Source organism: Syngnathus leptorhynchus, chromosome 9 (assembly GCF_054491065.1).
Source record: "Syngnathus leptorhynchus isolate UIUO chromosome 9, UIUO_Slep, whole genome shotgun sequence".
NCBI classification, from domain to species: domain Eukaryota; kingdom Metazoa; phylum Chordata; class Actinopteri; order Syngnathiformes; family Syngnathidae; genus Syngnathus; species Syngnathus leptorhynchus.
Genome location: NC_141203.1, coordinates 6,849,871 through 6,871,475, shown reverse-complemented (window position 1 = coordinate 6,871,475; position 21,605 = coordinate 6,849,871). Strand labels below are relative to the sequence as shown.

General features: G+C 43.8%; 4 protein-coding genes and 1 non-coding gene across 7 annotated transcripts; 3 read left to right on the top strand and 2 right to left on the bottom strand.

Moving 5' to 3' along the window:
* Window positions 1–147: 147 nt before the first annotated feature.
* Window positions 148–10,229, bottom strand: LOC147050897 (amyloid-beta A4 protein-like). 2 transcript variants are annotated; one of them, XM_085919840.1, is made up of 18 exons: window positions 9,968–10,229; window positions 7,398–7,565; window positions 7,194–7,323; window positions 7,014–7,126; window positions 6,647–6,837; window positions 6,282–6,523; window positions 5,994–6,161; window positions 4,686–4,819; window positions 4,544–4,618; window positions 4,111–4,269; window positions 3,866–3,994; window positions 3,569–3,668; window positions 3,344–3,411; window positions 3,122–3,260; window positions 2,990–3,043; window positions 2,733–2,824; window positions 2,452–2,598; window positions 148–1,837 (listed from the first exon to the last, which is right to left on the bottom strand). In XM_085919840.1, the coding sequence occupies exons 1-18, from the start codon at window positions 10,025–10,027 to the stop codon at window positions 1,736–1,738; spliced, it is 2,271 nt and encodes a 756-aa protein (XP_085775966.1). In that variant the 5' UTR covers window positions 10,028–10,229; the 3' UTR covers window positions 148–1,735. The 2 variants fall into 2 exon arrangements, with proteins under 2 accessions (XP_085775966.1, XP_085775967.1); XM_085919841.1 differs by lacking the exon at window positions 5,994–6,161 and having other exon boundaries at window positions 9,968–10,228.
* On the top strand, window positions 8,858–13,702 carry piga (phosphatidylinositol glycan anchor biosynthesis, class A). 2 transcript variants are annotated; one of them, XM_085919842.1, is made up of 8 exons: window positions 8,858–10,313; window positions 10,425–10,588; window positions 10,731–11,197; window positions 11,290–11,560; window positions 11,634–11,766; window positions 11,972–12,104; window positions 12,206–12,412; window positions 12,557–13,702. In XM_085919842.1, the coding sequence occupies exons 3-8, from the start codon at window positions 10,757–10,759 to the stop codon at window positions 12,815–12,817; spliced, it is 1,446 nt and encodes a 481-aa protein (XP_085775968.1). In that variant the 5' UTR covers window positions 8,858–10,313; window positions 10,425–10,588; window positions 10,731–10,756; the 3' UTR covers window positions 12,818–13,702. The 2 variants fall into 2 exon arrangements, with proteins under 2 accessions (XP_085775968.1, XP_085775969.1); XM_085919843.1 differs by having other exon boundaries at window positions 8,858–10,588; window positions 10,731–10,948; window positions 11,036–11,197.
* A 157-nt stretch (window positions 13,703–13,859) lies between these two features.
* Window positions 13,860–16,777, top strand: LOC147050895 (lanC-like protein 3). Its single transcript, XM_085919845.1, has 5 exons — window positions 13,860–14,424; window positions 14,676–14,799; window positions 15,713–15,910; window positions 15,970–16,177; window positions 16,316–16,777. The coding sequence occupies exons 1-5, from the start codon at window positions 13,888–13,890 to the stop codon at window positions 16,473–16,475; spliced, it is 1,227 nt and encodes a 408-aa protein (XP_085775971.1). The 5' UTR covers window positions 13,860–13,887; the 3' UTR covers window positions 16,476–16,777.
* A 409-nt stretch (window positions 16,778–17,186) lies between these two features.
* xk (X-linked Kx blood group antigen, Kell and VPS13A binding protein) lies at window positions 17,187–21,226 on the top strand. The gene is made up of 3 exons (XM_085920583.1): window positions 17,187–17,753; window positions 19,331–19,593; window positions 19,757–21,226. The coding sequence occupies exons 1-3, from the start codon at window positions 17,509–17,511 to the stop codon at window positions 20,551–20,553; spliced, it is 1,305 nt and encodes a 434-aa protein (XP_085776709.1). The 5' UTR covers window positions 17,187–17,508; the 3' UTR covers window positions 20,554–21,226.
* On the bottom strand, window positions 18,932–19,014 carry trnal-cag (transfer RNA leucine (anticodon CAG)). The gene has a single exon. It is a non-coding gene; the product is annotated as a tRNA-Leu (tRNA).
* Window positions 21,227–21,605: the final 379 nt, after the last annotated feature.

Here is a 21,605-nt window from a genome sequence, read left to right as displayed (position 1 = left end):
TTAAGGTCACTGGTTAAATCAATGAAAATATGCAACATGTGAGACAAGTGGTAAACACATCTGACTCAAACTTCTGAGACTTTCTCCCATACTCCTAATTCCTAAACCATGCCTGGTATTTTAAAACAAAAATCAAAGAGACTAGCGTTTATATATGTACATTCAAAATTTTATTCATGGTATGGTGGCAGTAGAAACCTTTAAGCAAATGGTTCATGGAACTACAAAACTTTTTTTTTTTTTTTAACATTCACCTGAACAAGAGCTTCAGTTCACATGTCCTTGTTGGGATATGATATGTTCATGTTAAGGAGGGATGACGTTGAAAGGAGAAGATGTGGATGGGACCACACGACAGACCTAAGGAACAAGACACATCGCTGCAATGAAGAACCAAATGGTGAGCCGTTATGAAAGAGAGGCAATAAAAATAAGAATATACTAATCTGTGATTATTAAAGATGGAGGTGGAAAGGACTTAATGAAACACAGGCCTATTTTGCCCAAACATCCAATTTACAATCAATAATGGAATGACTCAACAGGAATGATTTGGATATTAGCCTCCAGCTCCACTCTCGTGGATCTGTCGAAAGGTCCGATACAGTCTGCAATGAGGGCAAATACAGTGGAACCTTGTCATTGGAAACACAGTTATACTGTTTGACTAACAAGTTTTCCTAATGACCAAGTCATTTTTCTATTGGACTTCATCAATTATTAAATTTGCTTGTAGAACAAACAAACAAACTAATTCATACTTTCTCTGACAGTAATGGAGTGTAGTGAATTTACTGACATTGAAGGAATTGTTTTTTTTCTCATACTAAGCAGCATTTCTTTGCCTTCACCCGTTGCCATCATCCTTCACACAAAAAAAACTCAATCAATTGTTTTCACGTTATCATTCATTTTTGTTCCACGAGGGAGATTCTACTGTATTTGATGATAAGCAGACGTTCCCCAGAATGACAAAGACAGAGTGCATAAAACGCAAACAGTAACACAATCATCTTCCTTTCGGATACTATGACACTTTATATATTACATATAGTAAGTATTTGAGGTTTTTTTTTTTCTTTTTTTTGCCCATGCAGCTAACACAACAGTGAAGCATGGATATAAGCTTAAAAATTGTTAAAGCATTCTGAATATTTTTTTTCTTCTTCTTCTTCTTCTTCTTCTTCTTCATATCGCACAAGTTCACAAAGAAGACACCAGAAATGTACAATCCCGCTAAAATATCTAAAAGTCAACGAGTCAGACCCGGTTGGATTGCATCCGTCGATATGGCCATGCACTACATAGACGTACAGCTAAATCTCCTTCATATATTACACACAAAAAAATGAAAAGATTCCTTCTTGAAACAAATTGGAAATGTTTTGAGCTGTATGGTTTTAAATAGCACAGTGCTGCGATGATTATAATAATATTCATATACTATGTGTATATACTGTATAGCTATAATCAGTTGATGAAGTTCATTGAGTACAAACACTGTTGTGTGATTGGCTTCAGTGTGCAGGTGACACCCTTGTCTCACTTCCGTTAGTGTTACTTTGTGCAATTGAGGGGGGATTCGCCAAGCTTTGTTCCATGTCTGCTTCCTTTGGCCCAAACCAAAAAAAAATAAAAAAAATCTTTGCTTTTTGAAATGAGCACAATCGGCTTTTTCAAATGGGAGCAGAGAGTGGAACAGCGCCTGGGAGTGGGGGAACAAAAGGGAGTCTTTTTAGTTGTGGATCTGCTCAAAGAACTTGTAGGTGGGATTCTCGTAGCCGTTCTGCTGCATCTTGGCCAGGTGACGCTCCTCGGGTGTCACTGCCGCGTCCACCTAAACAGCCAGCACAACAAGAGATTCTTGAAGTCCAACTTGATGGCCATGATTTTGAAGTCTTAGTTTTTATGTAGGGCTTTGGGCAGACTTGCTAACAATACTGTTCTCTGGGATGTGTCAAATTTAGAAGATATATTTTTACTGAGTAGGGTTGAGCAATTAATTGTAAAGTAAAATCGACCATTGCAATGTAGCAGAATGCGATTTTCAAATCACAAAGACTACAATTTGGAATATAAACAGAAACAGTTCGTAAGCCTTATTAATATTTTTTATACTAAAACATTTGTATGTATGATTAATCTGATGTTTATACAGATTCATGTATTGCGTGTGTAAGTTGTGTTTATTTTCAAAAAATTAAAGGACCTTGAAAAAAAAGACTCACATTAGATCATAATATTGAGGGGGGGAAATAATTTCAAGGAGATCATCTTTCAAAATCCTTCAGCTCTATTTAAGGGACTTTAAATATGCATTCATTTTGCTGATATAATGGCCAGGAGTGGGTTTACCCACCCAGCTGCAGAAAGTATGACGATTTATTTGCATGAAAAAAACAAAATGTAGCGAAATCCACAATCAGAGAAAATTGCAAATCACGCCTTTACCTCGATGACACCGTGGTGAATAGAAGTGTATTGCTTCTTCCTCAGCATCACCAGGGTGATGACAATGACGGTCGCTATGACGACGCCTCCCACCATCAGCCCAATGATGGCACCTTTGTTGGAGCCCACGTCCTCAGCAAAAAAGACCTGTCATTGAAAAAGCGTCAAAAACAGTGAGTTAAGGATTCAAATAAAGACATTAAAACACTTATTTGAACACGCCAGATTGTACAGAAAATATTATACATGTTAAAAAGTGGTGTTGCGGTGTCTTTAATTACCAGTTTTTGATGGTGGACTTCATAACCAGCACTTTGCCTCTCCTCGGTCTCCATACGCACTTGGGGCATCTCTTCTGGCTTCAGTGCAGACACTTTGAAAAACAAAAGCATGCACATGCATTATAAAAAACATGAAGACAATAACGCACTGTAGGTGTTCCTAATATTTTGCTCTGATGTGACTGAGCAAAACAAATTAAAAACCCGGTAAAAAGTGTGTGGGGCTAAAACGAAAAACTACAAGTAGAAGCGGATACCGGGCCGTGTGGGCAGTCCTCGATCTGGAAGTGGGCGGGCATCAACTGGCTCAACTGTGAAGAAATTGCAAGGATTTTTGTTTGCTTTTTGCGTACATCTGTCATGAGAGTCGTCAGTGAATGATGTGTTACCGTGGTTCTCGGTGTTGGGCTGGTTGAAGCTCTCGGGGTGGATGAAGCCCAAACCGCCGAGGCCGAGGTCCACGGGAGCCGAGCTGTACGCCTGGTCGGGCATGAGCGCGTCGTTGCCGTAGCTCATCCTGCCGTCCACCTGTTTACCGAGACGGAGGACCCGTTAATGTGTGCTGAGTTAGGTCACGGTGGTGAGTTGGTGGGTGGGGCAACCTGACTCACCCTACTGTCGCTCTGCAGGGAGGACACTTGCTGAGAAAGCTCGGACTGAACTCGTTGCACGATGACGGCTAGCGGAAGAAAAGACAGGATTGGTTGAAACGAATCATCACTTTAGTGAAGAAACGCTCCCAAAATGAACTTGTCATTAGCGTACCTTGGGACCTTCCGAAAAATAATACATGCAACATGCACTTGTCTTTAAGAAAGGAAGTATCAGGAGCTTACAGACTTGGCTGTGGATCTCGCTGGCCACGTTGGGCACCTTGTAAAGCAAACCGAGCGACTGGTTCATCCTTTCGTCGATCACACGCAGGTGAGTCAAAACCTACAGAAATAAAAATTACAACACATGGCGAAATCCGTATTGCGCACAAATTTAAAGGCCAACCTTAAAAAAAATCAAAAAATCTCCAAACCCTGTTCAGCAAGAAATCTATATTTTTTAAACTCCAAATAAAAATAGGTTTCAGGATGAATAAGACTATTTCTGATCAAAATAATCTGCTGAGCAGTGTGGCGTACCTGAGGCCGAATCTGCGCCGCCTTCCTCGGGTCGACGGTTCGGACGTGCTCGTAATGTTTGACTGTGTGCTGGCGATCTTTCTGCTCGGCCCGAACGTATTTCTTCAGGAGACTCAAAACCTGACGAGGCTGGTGAGGGAATATCAATAGTGGCACCAATCAATGTCAATACTTCTTATAAATACATATTTGATGAAGGTTTCAGTTTGCAGTGCTGTTTTTCGACAGTTTTTGTGTACGTGTACCCGTGGCGGGTCGGCCTGCAGTGCACTCAGGTAGTTTTCCAGGGCCATGCGTCGGCGACTGTTGAGCAAAGCTTCTACGCGGGCCATGTGGGTTTCCACCAGCTGCTGCCTCTCGCCGGCCGCCTCCTGCTCCAGGGCCTCCACCTTCTCCTGGAAGTGCTACGACAGCACACGCAAGAGGGACACGTCATTCTCAGAATCCCGTGAGACAGCAGTATCAGAAAAAAAAAAATCTATTTTCATTTCCTGTAGGTATAGTCGCTAAGCGTCCCAACACTTTTGTACCTACATCCATGTTTTTTTCCTGCAATTGGGACATCATGTTCTAAAATTTTGCAAAACCAGAATTGTGCTAATTTTAGCACGCTTTTTAACCACAATATCATAAAAGCAAAAAATTGAAGATCAAAATGGCTGTTTAATGCTCATTTACCTGAATGACAGCTTTCTTTTCAGCACGTGGGAGGTTCTTGGCCTTCCTCTCAGCCTCCTCCCATTCCTTCATCACCTGAAGATCAAGAGACATTATTCCGTGTACACACAGTGCACGCCAGTGAAAACATCACATTACACACCTGGGACAGCTTTTCCCGATGCTTGGCCTCCAGGCTTTCCTTCGCCCTCTGGAAGTCGCCGTGCTCACTGTCGTCGCCGGGGGACTCGAGGTACTGGTCCACGGCGTCTGGGGGGCTGGGCGCCATAGTGGGCACTAGGACGAGGAAGGAAGATCAAATATAGTGCAAGGAAGGTGACGGAAAGGTTGAGAGGAAAAAACGGTAACGTGATCCTCATGCCTCTAGAACATTGACAAACGTATACATGTAAAACAAGCAATGTTAGCATAAACCGTATTTCCTCAGTGGCTCAAGGTTTTTATTTACTCCAATGCAGAAGAGCGGACATTTATTCTTATTCTAGAAGAATTGAGTCCTGCATAATGGTTTCATTTTTTTTTCTTATGCCAATTTTTTTTTGGGACACATTGTGCTGCCACTATGTTTTTATTAACTAATGTATTAAGTCAACTAACAGACAATATACCAATATATTATGCAGGAAGTCTTTTATTTGAGATGAGGCGTTCATTTGTTTTATGAACTGAAGCAGGATTTTTATTGGAGGAGGCCACTATTCAAGGGAATACGGTAGCAGGTTAGACACAAGGGACATTGTACACACGTCAGCATACAGGAAAACACATGATTATGGAATGAAGGGAGATGAGTGTCCCAGTGGAAAATGTGTTTATGTTTGACATAGGAGCTCGGAGATAAGACGAGGAGTGTCGAGTCATGACGACCAGACGTGACATCTTAAGTCGACATGCAAACACGTGCAGCTTTTGCCCCAGCTTTGAAGCGCTTGTTGGCGGCTCACATGCTGAGGTTAAGTATCAGTTAGTGTGAGTGACTGCTTGGAAGACAATATGACAAATGAGATGAGTCCCTGCGTGATCTGCTGGTGATTATCAGATTAACGTAACTGTTGTACAAAAAGGGCGCCGCGGACCTTGACGGTAAATCCCTCCAACGGTTGTTAACTGTGCCGAGAAGATTTTGTTTTAATGAATAGAAAAGATTTGGTTTCATCTGTCAGTATTCCAAATGAATATTATTAATGAAACTATTTTTTTCTATCTGAGATAGATGTCATAAAAAATAGACTTCCATGAAACAAAATAAGTGAATTATGAATAAATATCGATGAACTAAGAACAAGAAAACATTGTAAAAAACGATATTTAATTCCTCAACCAGTCATCAGACTGGTCAAAACGAAAAGGAAAATGTGAGTACTAAAGAAAGCGAGAGATTCAGAGCAGTCAGGCTTCGGAGAGTTGACGACAACCCCGGTCACGCCCGTTTTTCCATCCTGCGACTTACGCGAGCTGCTGCAGACAGCTAGGCAGTATTCCTCGGAATCAAAGTTATTCCTGTTGCCCCCGCAGCCCCCAAACAGGAAGGGGGCGCAGAGAGCCTTTTCAGGTATGAAGTACCAGCGCTCCAGCATGTCGTGACACGGGCCTGAGTCGGCGCGTGCCCAACAAGCGGCTGAGGCGCGTACACACCGAGGCGGCGACACAAAAACAATAAATAAATAAAGCAATGTCCGAAATGATCACCAAAAATGAACAAAAAGATGAATAAAAACCAAGAGGACTGTTTTCGTACCTCGAACCACCTCCTCAATGGATTCAGTGGTGGTGGTGGTTGTCATGGCGACGTTAGCGTCGCGCTCCTCGCTATCCCGCTCGTCGGTCATGTCGTCGTCTTCCTCCTCTTCCTCCTCGTCAATTTCTTCATCGTCGGCATTCTCGTCCCTCTCAAAAGTGTCACTCTCTTCATCATCTTCCTCATCATCCTCCTCTTCCTCCTCAATAGCAGCCGGCTCTGTGTCGGTCAGCTCCGCCATGCTTGGGAGGAACAGTTCAGATAGTTTGGGGATTAAAATGATAACAATGGAGCCATTTTGATTCCATTATAAAATCGTCTCAATTTGACTCCTTATCGACTCTCGTCGGTTGAGGGAATCATACCCGTTATCGTTGTTCTCGGGCTCAGCTCCGCCCCACCAGACGTCCGACTCTTCGCCATCGATCGCCGCGCTATCGGACTCTTCCTCGGCTTCGATTGGGCAGCACACAAACTCCACCCCTCGGTAAAGATCAATACCGCACGGCATCAGGAGCCCGTAGTCATGGAGATTGGTGGCGTGGTCTCCACAGGACTGATGGATGAAAAAATGAAAATGTGGCCTTGTTTTTTGGATTCGTGTATCCGCAGAAACACCGATTACCATAATTCACAATGAAAAATCGATTTGAATGAGCATCTCGAACGCGAGCGGATGGCAAAAGAAACCGAACATAAGATTCACCACGGGGGACTCAAACAATGACCCACCTCTTTGGCCACAGCGTGCCAGTGCAGATGGCTCTCGCACTGGTCCATATATTCCTTGTGCAAGAACTTACACTTGTCAGGAACCAGCAAGGCATCGCTTACAAACTCCCCGACTGAAAACACACATTTAATTTATTTAGTAGACTAAACACACTCATTTGCATCCACGATTGTGCGTACCCAAGCAGCGGTAGGGCACCACGATGTGATTGTGACTGCGGCACTGCTTGCGGCCTTTTTTGCACCAGTTTTGGATGCTGACAGGCTGGTTGGCCTCCACGACATTAGTGATCTGAAGTTCTGGATACACCTGGAGAAAACATTCGATTTTTGCAACATTTCCTTGCCGTCGTATCTGCTTAGCGTCTTGCAATGCCTCCCTACCTCTCGGCAGTAATTCAGGATGCCTTCCTTGGTGGCGACGCAGCTCTTGGAACCTGAAGGGTCTGGCTCCCAGTTGCCACTCTGCACATTGATGTGCATGTTGAGCTTGCCGCAGAACATGGCAACCTGCGGCTCGGTCAGCAAGCCCACTGAGTCATCAGCGGGCACCTGGATTGACAAAGTGGAACACTATTTAGCCTCTCACAGTAGGAAAGTCCGTCATGATTGATTACTTTTGAATAGTTCAATTAATTGTGTGGAATTATTGATTAATCGTGTCTTGAAATCATCATATACAGCTAGCAAAGTTTAGCAAGTCCAGGGAGCATTGCTTTCAATACAACAATCTGTTTTGGGGAGATTTAAGATTTCACTAGTTTTGAATATTTTAGAACAATAATAACTGTCACCAGAGAAACTGGACAATTGCTCATTAATTTGCCTGGATGAAATGTCATCCAAATGGCATTTGTACTACTATAAGGGTGGAGATCAAAATGCAAGGACAAAGACAAAATTGCTCTGGAACATTGTGCATGTAAATCATAACTATAATCCTGGTGAGACAGAAATTGTTATCCCTTTAAGCCCTCAATGCACAAAGCTAAGCATAGTCACAGTACAGTATAAGTCGCATTTGTTGTCATTGTATTTCTACTTTAATTCCTATATAATGGTGGCCCAATGGACCAGGGTCACCACGTGACTGTCAGGCCTACTGCAGTTTTCTGATAGTGGCCTGCTCGAGTCAGTAAAGTTTCAGTATTCATTAAATTTAAAAATTGTGCTGCAATTCATTCTGCTCGGTATTCTTTCTTCCTGTAAAGTGATTATCTTGGTATTATGTCTACATCTGGATAATTATTTTTGCCATCTGAGCTTTCCTGGTGTGGTTTTATATTATTTGTATGTTTCTGAAGTCTTGCAACTGTTTTCTGATGTGGTGATCAGAATAAGGTGATTCTGAATTTCCTTCCAGCTCCTTTTCCTGGTATAGGTCAGCATGTACTAGCAGTTTCCTTTCGGGCGAGGGGACACAATAGCCGGAAACTTCTGAATGTGACAGGGAAAAAAGAGGAAGCTATCCATTTTTTCATTGTATACCAGTGAAACAAAACTGGCTTTACAAATAAAAAAAGATTTTGTTTCCTGTCTGAATAGAAACAAATGGACCATCAAGCCAGACAATAAATCGTATTTGCATGACGTCACGTATAGTGAGGTTGGGAGGTCGACGAATCTGTCTGAATACAATATCCCAGACGTTCTCCACCACCAACATGGTGGACAACCACAGACAACATGATTCAAGACTAATTCTTTAAAAAAATGTATCTATTTTTTGAAAGGTCATCAATCCACTGGGGCATACTTTATAAGGATATGTTTTAATGATAATGGAAGACAGACAGTTTGTGGGAACAGTTTCCTTTTCACAAAGAGGAACATTTCCTGACATTTAAAGCTGTGGTACACATGGATGCTGGCATTTTGCGCCACTGGATCACAATGAGAATCTTTGTTGACTCTTTCATGAAGATAAAAAACGTAGCCAAAAGACCTGTTATTTAAAACAACAAACGTTTTGTCTGGATGTTGGATTCAGGTTTGATACAGCTTTTACAAGGTAATAATATAATAATAATCATCATCATATCATCATAATATCATTCATCAACCGAGCCATACTTTTTTTTTTTAATGCAGTAAGTGTTTCCAATTGACCGACATTGTAGGGTAGGCCGTGATAGTGTTTTGAAGAGGTGTTTGACTCCCTGAGCCGAAGCCAAACAGCCGCAAACGGGAGGCGCCATCTTGCTTATGTCATAACTGCACAATGTTCAAGTTGGCTTAAATGGCTTCTGACAGGGAACTGAAATAGTGCCAACAATAATTGGTTTCAAAACCAAAAGGTAAAAAGGTATTACCACATCGAGAGGCTTTTCGTTTTATTTTATTTTTGGGTTATTTTCTTTTTACAAGAGAAATGTGACTTGTGGCCTTTGCCAGCTGCACCATTAGCTTAAAAAAGGCTAATGATAGCGCATAAACGTCATTATCTGCGTCAAGCTAGCAGGACATTTAAAAACCCAAAACTAATTGAAGAGCAAATACACACCCAATGCGCGACTTTATTCCATAACATAAAAAGAGGTATTTTTCCATAACCAATTTTGACGGACTGAGGCTTTGGGCCTTGTTAGCCTGCAATTTTAGCAGTTGCTAATCTATGCGGAAAATCTGTGTGCTCAACAACAATGCAGAATGCGCATCTTCACACGCCTTATATTAACAGTGATGTGAGGAACCTAATAACGGGTTGAATGTTGCAAGGGGGTCTTTCCATTTGCTTTTTAGATGCAATGATGATCTTACGCTCAAAATGTAATATAGACTGTAATTTCCTCCTACGTCATATTCATTTCGCCATGAGAATGACACCGTAACCTGCAGAGGCGCAGCCCGGAAACGGATCACAAATATTCGGCCACAGGCTGATGGTGATGATGACAGTGGAGGTATAGGTTGGTATTGGTAAGTGGGCTTGCTCCATTTATACTCCGACTCACCTCAGATGAGACCGTCAAGGTCGCCGCAAGTAAGAGCACAAACGCCTTAAGTGCCCCCATCACGTCCTCCCTGTATCCAGTACAAACAAACGACCTCTTGGCGATGTCCCCGTTAGATGATGGCTTGTTATTGGAATAACTCGCGCCTTTGGCTTGATACGGACGTGGCGGATAAAGTGATCCCTGATCCCAGTGATCCCTCCTCCCTGTTTTCCCTTCTCTGTGGTGACGGATGGGGGTGGGAGGGCCGGTGTTGGATGGAGTCTGCGTACAGTAGAGCTATTTAACCCGTAGTGGGAAGTAAACTATAGTACATAACCTTCATAAATATGAACCTGTGACAGAGGTAAGAAACACGTTTTTACTCTCACTTATATGTCATCTATCAATCATCTATCCATATGTATTCTCTATCATTCGGGAGAACGATTTAGTAAATGCATTTACTCGTGTTCAGCAATAGGGGTCACTAGAGCAGAAGAACAAACGTAAACATATGACGTCATGGACCCGGAAGTTACACGGTTGTTCGACCTGGCTAGCGCCCGGCGAGCTAATACAGAGGAAAATGTACACTGTTGGAGTTGTCCGTAGTTTGTCAAGACGAAACAAGACAAAACGGTAAGAACATTTGAATAAACTCGGTTTGCGCTTATGAAGTATATCAATCTTCGATCCGATGTTGACTAATTCAGGCACTGCTGCGTCCGGACTGTAGTCATGCTCAACGTTAATGAAATTGTGTTTCCGGTTATCATTACAGCTGACATTTGTTATTGTACAAGTACCATGAGCTACAGAAGGACAGCAGCTTTCAATCATGCATCTCAGGCCGTTTCTGGACCCCCATCAGAGGCCATCAAACCCGCCACAAAGACGCACAGCATTTGCATGGTGTCTGACTTCTTCTATCCCAACATGGGAGGAGTTGAGAGTCACATATACCTCCTGTCCCAGTGTCTGATTGAGAAGGGACATAAGGTGGTGATTGTCACTCATGCCTACGGTCACAGGAAAGGCGTGAGGTATCTGACCAATGGCCTTAAGGTCTACTACCTGCCTCTGCAGGTGATGTACAACCAGTCCACCACCACCACCTTCATCCACAGCATGCCACTCCTGCGTAGTGTGTTTGTCAGGGAGCGCATCACCGTGGTGCACTCGCACAGCTCGTTTTCTGCTATGGCCCACGATGCTTTGTTCCATGCTAAGACTATGGGCCTAAACACGGTATGTTGTTCTTAAGATGGATTCACACTGCATGTAAATGACTTTATTTACATATTGTCATCAGTTGATGATATAAATGTATGTTTTCATAGGTGTTTACTGACCACTCGCTCTTTGGATTTGCCGACGTGAGCTCAGTGCTGACCAATAAGCTCCTGACGGTGTCGCTGTGCGATACCAACCACATCGTGTGCGTCTCCTACACCAGCAAGGAAAACACTGTGCTGCGCGCCGCGCTCGATCCGGAGATCGTGTCCGTCATTCCCAACGCGGTCGAGCACAGCGATTTCACGCCCGACCCGTCTCAGCGCCATGACGACAGGATCACCATCGTTGTGATCAGTCGCCTTGTCTACCGCAAAGGTACGGTCTTTGTCGCTCTTGGTTGTTCACGTTTCAATTATAAAGGTTTACTCTGAGGTTTACAACTTTTCAGGCATTGATCTCCTCAGTGGAATCATCCCAGAACTCTGCCTCAAACATCCAGATCTGCATTTCCTCATTGGTGGAGAGGGACCAAAAAGACTTGTTCTGGAGGAAGTGAGGGAGAAATACCATCTGCATGACAGGTACTTTGACAGGACAAACCATCTCCCAGGTTAACAACGGTGACACTTTATCCTATAAATGGACAAGAAAATAATCCCACCAACATCCTCTAAAATCTCATAGCAACAACTCCATATTTTTGTTTTCACTTTCTGTAGGCCATGTGTTTGAATACTTTGATCACAACATATGTGAAGTGTTTATACTGAATTGATATAAATGCAGGGTGCGCCTTTTGGGGCCTCTGGAACACAAAGATGTCCGAGGAGTTCTGGTGCAGGGTCACATCTTCCTTAACACGTCACTCACAGAAGCTTTCTGCATGGCCATCGTGGAGGGAGCCAGTTGTGGACTGCAGGTGTGACGTGCATTCCTTCACCCAACCTTCACAAGAAATAAAGGAGAAATGTCTGTCACTTTATAACATTTATATTATTCTCTTCTGTTACTTCCTTAAAGGTTGTCAGCACTCGTGTAGGTGGGATTCCTGAGGTGCTACCAGAGGACTTGATCACGCTTTGTGAGCCAACGGTCCAGTCGCTATGTGCCGGGCTGGAAACGGTCATAGAGCGACAGCGCTCTGGGTCAGTACCCACTCCCGCCTCCATTCACGCTCGGGTGCGGAACCTCTACACCTGGAGAAACGTTGCCGAGAGGACTGAAAAGGTGCGTTTAACAGAACGCTTAACCTTCCACTGTGATTTCTGCACAAACGTGCACTATAGTGAAGGAGGACAATCATTGTTTTCTAAGACAAATCCTTACTATAAGTGAAGCCAAAAAAAAGTGAGTTGTTGTTTTCTCTCTCAGGTGTATGACCGAGTATGCGGCGAGGAGGTGCTCCCCCTCAACCGACGCCTCCGGAGACTCAGGACTCACTGCGGCCCGGTGGCCGGCTCCATCTTTGCCTTTGTGGCGGTTCTAGACTTCCTCTTCCTTTTGCTTCTCCAATGGTTGCTGCCCGACAGACTCATGGACGTGGCCGTGGACGCTAGCGGTCCTCTTGGGCTGTGGCAGCAACAACCAAGCAAGAGTAACGACAAAGCCCTGTTGAAAAGATTCGTCAAGTAAGCGGCTTCATCATGCTTTTTTATTGGTCCCCAAAACTATGGTGAGATTAAGAACTACAACTTTTGTTTACATTATTTTTTTACGATCTATGTCTACTGTGTCAAAACATTGGCACTCTTTGTTTTTTTTGTTCTATTTTTTTTGTTTTGTTTCTTAACCTTTATAAGGACTTATTTCCTACTCATCATGTGTTATATTGTGAGCATTTTTATAAATTAAACACAAAAAATTACTGAATGTGGACATGAGCACTTCTGGTCCCATGCAGTTTTTGATCAAACTGAAACAATGGAATTATTTCATGCACATGTTCGAGACTTTTGTTTCCAGGTTTTCCTCCTAGTGTACCTCACAGTGCACCTTTTTTAAAAAAATTTTTTATCTATGATCTTTTTCTCAGGACAGGTTAGTCTAGTTGAGCTGGTAAAAGACAACCCCCTCAATTTCTACTGTTTTCTTTAACAAATAGTGAAGTTTAAATGGCAGGCATATTGGGAAAATCCAATTTTTCAGGGCTAATGGTGCAAATTTGCATAAAGTTTGGCTGAAACGTGTAGGCAAATGTAAAACTATTGTCTGTGTGTTATTCTATTATCAGTGTATTGTTTTAAAGTGGAACTTCCCGTGTTCAATGGAAAATCTCGTTGAGGATGCACAGTTCCATGTCCATCTACCTTTTCCCGTGAATGGGTTGTGAAAAGACAGTTATGGAAGAACATGATAAAAAAAAGTAGCACCATGGACAGCTTCAAATGACTCCCCCTGCTGGTTACTTCCTTTCCAAAACAAAGTTGTCCCACACAGTTCCTTCCAGGATGCTGTTTAAGCTCCGTTTTGTTTTGATTTCAGAGCAAATTCTCCCATGAGAAATAATAAAAATTTACTTCAACCATACATGAATGAATGAAGGGTCGTTTTCATCATCCAATCTGAACCCAAACCATCACTGGTGACGACCAATCAGCTCAGCGCTGTCGGGATTGGATCATTGGAGGAATATTTTCTCCACCTTCCTCCCATCTTTAAGCAGGCAAACAATCATTTGGTTGTCTTCGGCATCTTCCTCGGGGATGGAGAACACACGCTGCTTCGCCAACCGCTTCTCGGACTACAGCAAGGGCGCGCTGCTGGCAGACCACGGGGCCGAGACGGTGGTTCCGGCCGTTGTGGCCACGGTGGACAAGATCCTCCAAAAGGTCCCCATATCCAAGGACAACTGCGACGGCGGGCTGTACGACGGTCCAGCCGGCGTGGCGTACATGCTTTACCACGTCAGCGAGTGTCCGCTGTTCTCGGAGCGGCGCGACACGTACTTGAAGGCGGCCAAGCGCATCATTGACGTCTCAGTGCGCTATGTGGACGCCGAGCCGGACAGAAACATGCGCGCCGCATTCCTACTCGGCGGGGCGGGCGTTTACGCCGCGGCCGCGATGATCTACAAGTCCCTGGGTTTGGCTGACTTCGTCAAGCCACTGACGAAATTTCGCAATCTATGGGAAGTATGCGCGCCCATTCATTTCCTGGAGTGCGGATCTGATGAGTTATTTGTGGGCCGGGCAGGTTACCTGTGCGCCGCCCTGGTCCTCAAACAGAAGCTGGGCATTGAGGTATGAAGACCTAGTTTTCTCGAAAATAAATTGACAGAAAATTTCAATATAAAATGACTCGAGGAGAACACACATTAAACACAAACAATGTATAACACAACTATTGCAATAATTTTGGCTTTGATTCTTTGATGCAAAATCCTACTGTGAACGTTAGTATCATGTTTTCTTTGCATTTTATCTGCAATATAATGGGATCATGAAATCTGAAAATCACCTATAAAATATATAACTTGTGTTTTAAATTGCAGATTCTCAGCAAGGATCAAATCAAGTCAATCTGCCAGGCCATCATCGAGTCAGGAAAGCAGTATGCCAGAAAGAAGCGAAAGCCTTTCCCCCTCATGTACGCCTACTATGGAACAGAGTATCTCGGTAAGAACCACCCACATTTGAGTTATAGACATGACCATAATAATCAATTGTATGATTAATTGTGTGATATCATTTATTAATTAACTGTGTCTTGAAGAAATGAGAGCGCACCACTTGGCTGCATCTCAACTTGTTTGCGAACATTTTCAGACAAAAATTACCATTGTATATTTGTGGTAAATAATTTGAATTTCCATTTCAACAAAGAGTTCATAACGGAGCGAGATCAACATGTGTGAAGCTAACCGTCCTTTCCTTGATTTGCATCAGATGACCAGACCTGAGCACCACAGTAACTATCACACCAACACACAATTAGTAAGCCATATTTGCATGAGGTCTAAAACATCAAATGACACATCAATGACAGCTTTTTAAACCAAAATAATGATTACGGACCTGGCTGTGGTTATGATCCTGCTGCATGTCTATACCAAAATGGATTATGGATTTAACTTTATTTAAAAAACTAATGGGAATTCACAGACAGTTGCTTCCCACCGTTTTAAAAGAGCTGTGTTTTTCCCTGCATGTTTTCAAAGTGAATCAGAAAGGACAAAAAAAAAATCATTGGAGGAATATTCTCACATTTTTTTATTTGATACCTGCAACATGTACCAAAAGGAAACAAAAGACTGAAAAAATTGTGAAAGAATATATACACTATAAAGACAACCTTTTTTTTTTTTTTAAAACCATTTAAAAAGTGCATCATTGTTACATCTAGAAATCATTGCTTATAATGAAATGATCCATCATGCCTGCTTTGTGACAAAAAGCCAGTCCTTCAGTAGTCCTTTGTTAACATGCCTGCGTGCTTCAGATTGTGTGCGAGTGTGAACAGCATGATATGTCCCTGCATGTGATTTTTGGTTGGGTTTCGCATGTCTTCCATCCCCCCCCCCCCTGCCAGGCGCTGCCCACGGCTTGTCGTCGATACTGCAGATGTTGCTGAGCTACCAGGAGCTGCTGAGCGGCGCCGACAAGGACCTGGTGTGGCAGAGCGTTGATTTCCTCATGAACCAGGAGCAGAACTGCAACTGGCCCGCCGAGCTGGGCTCTATCATTGAGCGCGAGAACGAGCTTGTCCACTGGTGTCACGGAGCTCCAGGTATATGAGCAATATCCTCCACCCCCCCTAATACATCTGACTGTTTCCACCTACCATAGGTGTGGCTTATCTCTTCGCCAAGGCCTACATGATCAATAAGAAGCCGCAGTATTTGGACACGTGCATACGCAGTGGCGAGCTGGTGTGGCAGAAAGGTCTACTGAAGAAAGGACCTGGCATCTGCCACGGCGTCGCCGGCAGCGCTTACGTCTTCCTGTTGCTTTTCCGCCTAACCGGCTACTCCAAATACATCTACCGAGCTCAGAGGCAAGAATCCCATTGTGCACAAATTTGGACATCATTGTCCTCAATGTCCCTTCTTGAGATGCAATCGAAATAATGACTGACGCAAAAAGCGGTCAAGACCAATATTCTTGATGAACATTTGGCTTTCCTTCCACAAAGGTTTGCAGAATTTCTGTTCACGGAAGAGTTCAAGGAAGGCTCGCGCTCCGTCACCAGCGTCTGCAGCCTGTTCGAAGGCCTGTCAGGGACCGTCTGCTTCCTGGTGGACCTGCTGCAACCGGAGCAGGCTGAATATCCGCTCTTCAGCGTCTTTGACTGAAGGTGACTAGACCAAGGCCTCTCAAAATGTGTTACTACACCAGTTTTGGCGGCACCTTGTGGCATCTCAGGGCGTTTCAGAACGCATAAAAGAAGCAAATAGGTGCAGTTTTTCAGTGAATAACATTACATTTAAGAGAAGATGAAGCATATATGCTAACAAGCGTAGCAAGGTTAATTGTTCTTTCTCGTGGTGATGTTTTTTTTTAAAGAATTGAGTCAATGACGTGTGACTTTGACATTGTTAACCATTGCATATAAAATTAAGCAGACTTTGAAGACAACTAAGAGACTGAATAAATATGATCGTCACCAAGTGGCATTCTGAAATAAATGTGTGTATTTCAAGTATTTTACATTAGCTTGTAATTAGTAAAAAATGTTTTATGGGTACTTAAAAAAACGGACTTGTTCATAAATGTGTGCATTCCAATCTTCAGGTTCGAATTTTTAAAACACCTCTGATCTTTTATTAGATTGTGATTGTGAGCTACTGGGAAGATGAACATCAACAATACTGTACAATCTTGTTCAATATATTTGTGCATCCCTGATGACAATGTGGAGAATGCAAACCGCTTATTTCATTTATCCAAATAAGCAAAGATGTTTCAGATATCAAATGAACAACAAATTATAACACCAAACACAAGAAGAAAACGTCACAACCTTGGGGGCGTGGCCAATACCGAAAGTCTGCAACAGTTGCTCCCCAAAATAAGTTGACATTGTTCTTACGACAGCGTTCGTTGTCGTTGATTCTTGATAGCAAACGCGTCATGTGTGTTGCGTCTGTGCCGTGTGACGCTGCAACCCCACTTGTATTCGACGCATTACAGCTCGCTCGACAGCGCCATATGTCTTCGTGGTGGTCGCTGTTGGTAATTACACCTGGGTAAGTGAAGCCATCAGTGGCGGTGCGGATGGGCTGCGGTAGGTTGCGCGGCGCTCCACACCAGGGCGCCTTCCGAACCGCCGACGCCGAGCGGACGCGCGTCCCCCGGCCTCGCCCCTCCATGGCGGTGTGAGCGAGGATGCGACTGCCCTGCTCCATCTTTTTGTCGGTGTCCCTGTTCACGGCCGAGACCACTGCGGCGCTCTACCTGAGTTCCACGTATCACTCGGCGGGGGACGAGGTCTGGCAGAAGCTCACCTTGCTCTTCTCGCTTGTGCCGTCCATACTGGTGCAGCTGGCCCTCATCTTCTTTCACCGGGACTTGGGCAGGGACCGGCCGTTCATCTTGCTGCTGCACATCCTGCAGTTCGGACCCATCGTCAGGTCTGTGCATGCTTTTTGTTTATTTGCTTCTGTGATTAAAACACGCACACACACGGGGACGTGCGTGTGTGTACTCGCTGTGCACGTAGGTGCACGCGTGCATGAGGTCGTTTCCATTTTCCGATGCACAGATTAGTTGCAGCCATCTGATCAATACTCCACTTATTGATATGTTCTCCATGCCCTCGCTGCTCACCCCCCCCCCCCCCCCCCCCCACACACACACACACAACCACGGAGGAGCCTTATTTCAAATCTAGTAGCATTGTTTTTTGGGGCAATTGATACAATTGATTGACAATTAAACTTTTCCTTCGCTCTGAGAATAGTATTAAAATGAAAATAAATGGATGATATCTACAACGAGGGAATTATTCATTTGTAAAATTAGTAGGATTATGTACTATTTACACAATTTTTTTAGCACACAAAAAAATAACAGTAATGTCACATGAAGAAAGAAAATGACAACGGCACCTGGCATGATGAGAACGTTGTCAAATATTCTTCATGCACATTCCATGGGTAAGAATGCCTGTGATTATGCATTTTCTCTTTTAAAGTACTGAAAGATTTGTCAGAATCATGTTGTCACCTAAAAAAACTACAGTGAAATGTAAATCACAATTCCCAATGCTGACACAATGTATATACTTTGAATGATCGATTCAAAGAGTGAAGTTCGTAACAGTGCCCCCTGGCTTCAGCTGCGAGGTCCATCATATTCAAAGTTGGTTTTCTTTGAAATATATACATTCCATGCAGCCTTTGCTGATGTTTGTATGGCGTCAACGGATTTGATCTTGTCATTTCCTTTTCCTCCTCAAGTGTACAAATACACAGTGGAAAAGGGAGGGAGGGTGGGGACTTGCATGTTCCCTCAGCGAAGAGCATGTCTAAGAATAGCATGTGACACCGTTGGCCTCCTTATCTTCTGACAACACGAGCTGAGAGGGGAAGACAGCAATCGTATTTCCCCTTATCTGAGCCAAAAGTTACTTTTGTACGTAGTGCCATCTAGTGTTAAGCTTTAAAGCACTTGTTGTTTGGATTTTGACATGGCTGTTTTACGTTATTAATCTTTAAAATGGTTTATTCTATCTTTCCGAAAATTGTCTGCAGTGAAATCAATTTAGACACCGAAATAATCCTGTGTTGGTTCCAAAATATAATAATCATGTCAGAAGTGGGATTCGAACCCACGCCTCCAGGGGAGACTGCGACCTGAACGCAGCGCCTTAGACCGCTCGGCCATCCTGACATGCTGGTATTACTGTCATATACAGCATATCATCGATATTAATTTTAAAAGGCGCTACCAGCTTTTGTCAAATGACGAATAACTCCCGATTCATACGTGCTCCAAAAAGTAAAATGTAACTTTCCTGATATAACTAACCTATCAGGAATTAAGGCACAAAATACAGCTTATAGACCGCATGTTGCAGAAATCCCCACTAAATTGCTCAAATCTGCCATGCACAGCATTTTTTATCCTCACATATAGGAAAGTCACAAATGACACAACTCTGATGTTGTCTCATGTGCAAAAGTGACGTGACCTGTGTCGCTCAAAGGTGTTTGGAGGCCTTCTGGATCTATGGCAGCGTGGGCCGTGTGGAAGATCCCTATGTCAGCATTACCAGGAAGAAGCACATGTCTCGCCGGGGCAAGCCTGAGGAGGTGGAGCGCCAGGTGGGCCAGGCTGAGGGCAAGTTGGTGACACACCGGGCAGCCTTTGCGCGCACCACCGTCATGCAGGCATTCCTGGGTTCGGCCCCGCAGCTCACCCTGCAGCTCTACATCTGCGTACTGCAGCGTGGCGTGTCTGTCGGAAGAGGTGAGACGGATGGGCTGGATGAGGTTAGGGTCAGAATTGCCAGCAGATTAGTCAATGGATTAAAAAAAGACTGTTATATAACAGCGCTAGTGCTTCACTTCATGATCATGGATCAAATGGAAGTTGGATCTCCAGGCATCAATGTATTTGTGTTTTTCTCCAGGCACTCTGATGGTGATCTCCTTGTTGTCCATCGTGTACGGCGCCTTACGCTGCAACATCCTGGCCATCAAGATCAAATACGACGACTACCAAGTGTCCCTGAGTCCGTCGGCCTACCTGTGCATCTTCATGTGGCGCAGCTGCGAGATCGCCAGCCGAGTGGTGGTGCTAGTTCTGTTCAGCTCGGTTCTGAAAATCTGGGTGCTTCCCGTCGTCCTGGTCAACTTCCTGGCTTTCTTCTTCTACCCGTGGATTCTGTTCTGGAGCAGCCACTCGCCTTTCCCCCAGCACATCGAGAAGACTCTGACACGTGTGGGGACCGCTGTCGTGCTGTGCATGCTCACCTTCCTGTACGCCGGCATCAACGTGTTCTGCTGGTCAGCCGTGCAGGTGAAGCTCAACGACCCGGACCTGATCAACAAGTCTCAGAACTGGTACCGGATGGTGGTGTACTATATGCTGCGCTTTGTTGAGAACGCCTTGCTGCTGCTGATCTGGTACATCTACAGGACCGACTTCTACGAGTTCATATCGGCGCCGCTACTCCTGATGGAACTATTGGGGGTCTACGGCGCCTGCGTTTTCTTCATGCTTCTATTCTACACCTCCTGTCACCCGTGTCGTCGGCTCTTCAACCCAAGCATAAACCGGGGCTTTGAAAACTGCCGCGGTCTCCTCTGTCTATCGTGCACCTCCGCCGAGTTGACAAATGACCCCCGCATGGATGCCAGGCCCGGCGGCGAAGTGGCCACGCCTGCCGATGGCAACATTTCGCAAGACGGAGTCTGCAGTGCTTGACTCCCAAGTGCCACATTGACGACTTTCTAGGTTTACACTTGCCTTTATTGATCTGCTCTTTCCCATCAATTTAACAGCACGTGCCTCCTTATATTACAATTTATTCATACAGTTGATGTTATTCTGTAACCTGCAGATAAATTAGATTTTTGAACAATCCCTCAATATAGATCAATCTGTTCCAACACTCTCCTAAAATAGGCCTCGCATTTTAGTTTTATCCACAACCAAAAAACAGAACACCAGTCAGTGTTTCCTGTATTATAGTGCGGGCTGGTTTCCAAGAATGTTCTGTCCATCCATTTAGAGATGATCCGGATATGGCATGCAAGATATGCGTGTGTGGGCTCTTTTCTATTTTGTCTTGACGATAAAAGCTTTATGTGCTGCTGCTGCTGTTGTTGTGACGTAGAGTATTTGAGACCATCATCAAACAAAAGACTTTAGTTGTAGTTTTTGCACGTTTATACAAGCACTCCAAGAGAAGCTTTTTTTTGTATTTGCATCCCAAGTCAGAGTTACGTCTCTATCTATGCAGTGTGCGCACCAAGAGCGCGCGCAAACACACGCACGCGCACATACGCATGAATGGGTGCTGTACCGTCGTTTCAAACTTCACGTGGCAGTGTACAGTGTTGTTTGTCTTTTTACATATACATCTGAAATGCATTCAATGGTTGAAATGCTCATTTAAAATGTCATAAATTTGTATTTATAAATGAAGTTTTATGCTTAATTCCATCAAATTTTCTTTTAGCTAAGCATCTATTGTCACAGCACTCTATTGACCTATAGTGGACAAAAGGAGATTTCTTCCAATGATTACGCTGGCCATTTTTTTATTTTTAAATCAGCGAATCGACGTAAGGGAAAGTGTATAGTTTAGCGCTACCTAGTGGTTAACTAATATATTGCACCAAGTACAATTTAACATGAATGTGATGTTTACATGTAGACTGGTTAATTCTAAACACATTCACATAATTCCAGTTATGATGGTGTGCACACTTAGTTATTTATACTTCATTCATCTAGGAGATTTTTTTTTCATC